Consider the following 6,058-nt stretch of genomic DNA (forward strand, 5'->3'; position numbering starts at 1 on the left):
TTAACGGGTTGAAATATCTGTAAGTCGCTTCGGATAAAAGCGTCAGCTACGTGTAATGTAGTGTACTGTACGGTACCTCTGGCGTGTGCTTGGTGATCTCGCGCATCAGCGTGGTGACGTTCTTGCGCACGTACTCGTCGGGGTCCCTAAGGCAGGAGAGCACGGCCGGGAAGATCTCCGCCTCCACCACCAGCTCCGCCAGATCCACCGAGTGCTTGGAGATCTGGCCCAGTGCAGAGAACACCTGCCTCTGGAGGGTTGGCATCACATTATTACATTATTATTACATTTGGCAGACGCTGTTATCCAACACGACTTCGAGGACATCATTATAGCATACAACTCTTGCAGATACAAAGTGCACAGGAAATACACAGAGTAACATAATAGGTGCACATGCCAATACTTTTCATTTACTACCTTTACTAACTTTTTAAAACCCCACAGGAACCCTGCGAGTGGGGTTAGTATTTTTATTTTAGAACATTAACACAGGGTTAAGTAGATTAGACACATGTACACATGCCCACATATCCAGCACACAACATGACTTAGAGCGCTTAGAGTCTGGGCCAGCTCAGGCATCAGTGCAGGAAATAGCCACGAAAGAGAAGAGTCTTTGGGAAAGAACCACACGCGGGGCTTAATGGAAATAGTCATGCAAATACACTATAGCCATGTAAATCTGCACTGCACTGCTCCTTTGGGGCGCTGTGTGGGGCTGCTCCCTTGCACGGGTGAGGCATAAATGGGTCAAAGACGTCCAAAATGAAAATTTCCTTCAGTGCAACGTATACCTTTTGCTGACTGTAACTTTAAAAAACATGATTTTTTTCAAGTGAATGCATTAAAAGCCAACCCTTTCAGGCATTCACTGGAAAAAAAGAAAGAAAAAAAGTCATGTTTTTTACAGTTACAGTCAGCAAAAGGTATCCATTGCACTGGAGGAAAATTTCATTTTAGACGTCTTTGACCCAAATGTGTTTATAATTGTGTGGTTTGTAAATATGTGTTAACACTGCATGGCATTCTGAATGTGGCTATTTGCATAGAAATGCCCATGTAAATTATCCGGAATAATCAATCCACATAATGAATTACAGTAGTTTTGAGCAGTGTGTGGTCTAATCCCCCATGTTGTAATAATTGTCCAATTCACCTCATTCTTTGTTGCACGGTGATAGGTCAGTCAATATTCTAGGGTGTAGCTAAGCCAAAGATGAATTGTGTGATTTGAGTAGACAAAGATTACCCATGGAAACAATAGACAAATGTATCACACCAGCTGCACTAAACTTAACTAACTAGATTACACTGAACTAGCATAACCAATCTTGACCAATAAACCAATCTTTGCCAAAAAAAAAACAGATACAAGTACATTAAACTACACTCCAGTAAACTAGCATTAGCCAACCTTGAGTTTGGCGTCGGGGTTGAGCACCATCTGGGCGAGGTGTGCGATGGCGCCGGTGTCCACCACGGTCTGGGCGAGTTCGGGCGAGTGCTTGGCCACGTCGCTGAGGGCCGAGGCGGCGATGCGTTTCAGGGCCACTTCCGGCTCCTGGATGCAGAGCACCAGCAGGGGCACCGCCCCCGCATCCACCACCGCCTGCGCCAACTCTGGAGGCAAAGACACATTACTGCTCAGAACCCAAGAGTCAAGGGAGCCCTGGAGCCCAAGCCTTCATTTGCATTCTCATATTGCATTAAAATGTCATTCTCTTACTGCTATTTTTTTCTCAGAGGACTACTCCTCATTAGCCTGATTATCATAGACTTTCAAATCTCGATTCGATTTGTTGGAAGCCTGACTAGAAGCAATGCCGCCAAAGGTGTTGCGTCACTGGGAGGGCGCAGGCTGGCTAGCTCCTCATACCCCCCCAACAACATAGACTCTTGCATCTAGCTTAAAACCCTGCATCATTTTGTACACTAGCAGCACCCAATGAGGGGGGGCTTTTTTGCTGTCTGGCCCAAGGCCCATGGAAATCATAACCCTCCCTGTCTGGAGGTGCTAATAAACATATTATATTTATTACTATAAAATAAACATGTCATATTACATTATTTAGCACACTTGACACATGACAAATGATCTATTAAGAGCAATGCCAAGGTCATCTCTGGAAGACATAAGAGACATGGGGTGAGGACCTCTACCTGCTTGTTCTGAGTAGAATGCAAAAGTATGTCTTTTTTATCATCGCAATACATGTACAATATGACCTACACATAGATTAAACACATCTCATTGTAGAGACATAACAATTAAGAATGTTAAAAGGCGGTAGTTTTGAGAAGAGTGGCATTGAATGGTAATTGAACAATTATTACACGCTGATTAGCATTGCACATTCTGTAATCCTGTGCATGTTAACAGACATGAGCTGTACTGTATAGGTGTCTCTCCACAGAGTACAATAACATTTAAGGAAACAAAAAAATTGGTCTGCTAGACTGTGGAAGAGCTTAAAATGGTGGACACGATTTCAAAAATTGACAGAATTTTTTATTATTTGATTTGGAGTTTACTTAACAGGGACAATGCAGTGCACATTATTACAAACTATATAAAAAAATGAACATCTTTAAGAAGAAAATCTAAATAAATAAAATAAATAAAGCACCGAATTAGGCCTCTAATGTGAACAGTTCCTTAGGGTTCCGGGTGTGTTCCTACCTCCGTTGTGGCGTGCAATGTATCCCAGCGCCCAGGCGGCAGCCTCTTTGACCCCAGGGTCGAACTCCTCCAGTGAGATGACCAGGGCCTCCAGAGCCCCACAGTCCACCACGGCCTGAGCCAGCTCCGGGGAGTGCCTGGCCACCGCGCGCAGCACGAACGCGGCTGCCTTCTTGTAGAACCGCTAGAGGAGGGAGCGATGTTGGGGGAGAGGAGGGAGCAGGAGGGGGTGGAGGGGGAGAGGAGGGAGCAGAGGAAGGGGGAGATGTGGGGAGGCATCTTTTTAATATTTTTTTCTAAAAGATTCCAAGCAATATGAGTGTATTACAGATTCAACTATAGCCGGCTAGGATCAAAACTAGAAGAGGCGGGGAATCAAAACGAAAAAAGAGGGGGATAGCCTTCCCACCACAACCCCTCACAAATTGTACCCTGGTCATACATACCAAAGTATCAACATTTTGATGTAGGCGTCATATTGAACAGGGAGACTTGGAGGAGTAGGTGTAAAAGAAAACATCAGAAAAGAAAATGACCATTGCTTGGGGGATGGGCTCAATTGGGCGCAAAGAGAGAGAATTAATAACTTCCCTATATTTTCGCTGAAAAGTCAGAGACAGAAAATTGACGAACTTCAGTCTTTTTCCCTAAAATCTTTCAAAACATGACAACACAAGCGTTCACACACATTTCTGGTTAGCAATGAGAAATGTGCAGTACAACAAAAGAACAAAACTGTCTTGAGTGACAGGCACTCCCCCCAGCCCTGTTAAGGGCACTCTGTGTCACTGGAGTGTTGGAGAGACAAAGCATCCTTCAGTAGGGGCAAGGACCAAGATCTAGGCCACTGCATCAGCGAATAATAGGGAAGGCTAGTCTAACTTGGACTCTTCAATGTTAGAGAGATGAGTGAATTGTAGTCAACATCTCACAATTCATACACAATTGTGATTTTTAAAAAACCTGGAAAATATTATCAAAAATGCTAACCACTGCATGTGTGCCATGCGAATTTAATGTGAAACTTTGGTGTCGTTTTGAACTAGACCTACCCTCACTGTTTCTCAAACTGGCTATCAACAGACAATCAGTTGCCCTTCTACAGTAAAAAGGAAAGAATCCACTACACTGCCTCCTGGAAGTAGCCAGGTTCAATTGAAAGGACTTGACATTGAACAGAACAAAAACACCTCAACATGCTGAAACGGAACACCAGCCCTCGAAGGTCTGACTGAGCGAAAGGAGGAAAAAAAACTTACATTCTGCTCTGCCAAGGAGTACACGAGCTGTGGGAGAATGTCTCCCTTCACGATTGCCTCAGCCAGGTCATCGTTGTAGTTGGCAAGCCTTCCAAGCGCAAGAGCTGCTGTCTGCTGAACAGTTGGGACTGCATCCAGCAGAAGAGGCCTCAAAAGGGACATTACACCTTAGCCAAAGAAAGCACATTCAAAAAAACTCAGCATTGGTTGGGGGAGGCCAACAGTCTATCTGAACATGAATTCTTTGCCAATGCTTCATTCTGCAAATTATGTGGTTAATTTGTTTATTAGATATGTAAAACCATTCGAGCATGGTCTCAAGCTTGGCATTGAGGCATACACAGTGTCTTGCAAAACACACCAAGAGAAACTGTTCCATCAGGATAACTGCAAATAATTGTGGTTGGGTTGTTCTTGAGGCGCCATTGGGGGCTGCCCCTTGCACGGGTGATGCATAAATGCAATTGGCTGGTGTGCAGTGAACACTTGTGTGCTGTGGAGTGCTGTGACACGACAACTTGGAGCTTCCCAGTTGGGCTTTCACTTCACTTTCACTTAAAACAATCAGATTAGCGCATGCTCCCTACATATCTGGAGTGTGGACACAGGCCAAGTGAGTGGTCTGGATAGCAAATTAGGTTACTCACCTGCATTTTGTAACGTTTCAATATTTTGAGGTCTTGTTGCAAGCTCCGCAACAGTCTGCACGAACTGTGTCCTCGATTTCTGGTACTGCTCAAAAACTAAGGAGAAATTGCCGTCATTATGGACATGTCTTCATGCAAATGTCGTAATTTTAACTCCACGGCTCTTACCGAAGACCGTAAGATAATTTGTGTAACCACCAGTCACTCATTTTTAAAAGCTACCTTCTCGTTTTTACCTAAACATCTCGTTGTCAAGAAAATATTATCACTCGACTTACCCTGCAAAACCTGCCGTTGGCTCATGTTTGCACAAACATTCGGCGTAATCAATTATTTCACAAATATAACTGTAAAAGGTGTTTAAGTCCTTTGTTGATAGCTTGGCTCCAGACACACTGCTTTGATATTGTATTGTTTAGTTTGTCTTCGGCGTTTTGGCGTTGCCCGGGTAACCAACCGGAAGTGCAGTTTCCATGGAATGGGAGAGTGCAGTGAGAGGGAGTTCTGCACTCAGACTCGCGTCGTTCGGTGTTTTTCACAGATGTTGTGCCTTTTTGAATGTTTGGTATGAAAATATGTGTATTCCACATGTTTCTTACGTGTTTGGTGAAAACAGTGAGTGCATAACAGCATTTTCCAAACCGTGAAAAACACGAAAGTTGTAAGAACAGCGAGCACAAGTTTTGATCGCTACAACCACATTCACTTGCTCCAAGTCCTCTTGAGATTTTCGGTTTGGTTATTAACTAGGTCAAATGTTTAGTGGTGCTCCTCGTTAACGTGTTGGCCACTGTTTTATGCACCTTCCAATAGATGTTTTGATGGTTTACGCTAGACTGCATGTTGTGGTTGAGCTGTCTGTTAGTTACATTCGTTGCCAACATTCTATCCGCCGCTGATGGAAGTGATACATTTGTAACCAGTCGCAGGAGCGCTTCGAATTCGACCCTGGGACGCTCTAATTTCAACCAATTAGAGCTTGGCTACATTATTATAACGTAGGCTAGATTGTCCCTGGACTGGGCTATTGGAAAATGGCTATGGGTGTAAGTTTTACGACGGTAAATCAAGAACGAAGTCTATAGCAAGCCAACAATGACTAATACTTTTAATAAGATTTCCAGATAGGCTAGGCCTACTCATCTGCTCAGGTCTAGCTGGATGTCATAGGCTACTTCAGTTCAACACTAATGGCCCCCAATATTGTTACAACCGAATTGTCTGAGTTTCAAATATTCGGTTGGAATAAGTGCCATCGTCTGGCCCTCACATGTTAAATGGAAAAAAAAAAAACTCTAACATGGTCACAATTGCCTAAGAGTAAAACAGCGATTGGACCAAAAACTGCTCGGTATGCCAACATCTAAGTCAATTTTGGTGAATGTGGCAATTTGTTGTCATTCATTATTTCTCCTATTCTGCGTAAACCATAAATAATGTAGTCTACTCTCTAGATGTGTATTTCAATG

The 6,058-nt window shown here is 43.6% G+C and overlaps 1 protein-coding gene across 1 annotated transcript in view; it reads right to left on the reverse strand.

Annotated features, from left to right (window-relative positions):
* The window catches only part of spag6 (sperm associated antigen 6), a 16,036-nt gene extending 11,011 nt beyond the window's left edge, over positions 1-5,025 (reverse strand). Inside the window, exons 1-6 of the mRNA XM_063206234.1 lie at positions 4,868-5,025; positions 4,590-4,685; positions 3,943-4,109; positions 2,684-2,867; positions 1,418-1,623; positions 77-250 (exon numbers count right to left, since the gene is read on the reverse strand). Coding sequence (XP_063062304.1) covers positions 77-250; positions 1,418-1,623; positions 2,684-2,867; positions 3,943-4,109; positions 4,590-4,685; positions 4,868-4,892 — 852 coding nt within the window. The 5' untranslated portion in view covers positions 4,893-5,025. The remainder of the gene's footprint in view (positions 1-76; positions 251-1,417; positions 1,624-2,683; positions 2,868-3,942; positions 4,110-4,589; positions 4,686-4,867) is intronic.
* Positions 5,026-6,058: the final 1,033 nt, after the last annotated feature.

This window comes from Engraulis encrasicolus, chromosome 9, assembly GCF_034702125.1.
Source record: "Engraulis encrasicolus isolate BLACKSEA-1 chromosome 9, IST_EnEncr_1.0, whole genome shotgun sequence".
Lineage (NCBI taxonomy): Eukaryota > Metazoa > Chordata > Actinopteri > Clupeiformes > Engraulidae > Engraulis > Engraulis encrasicolus.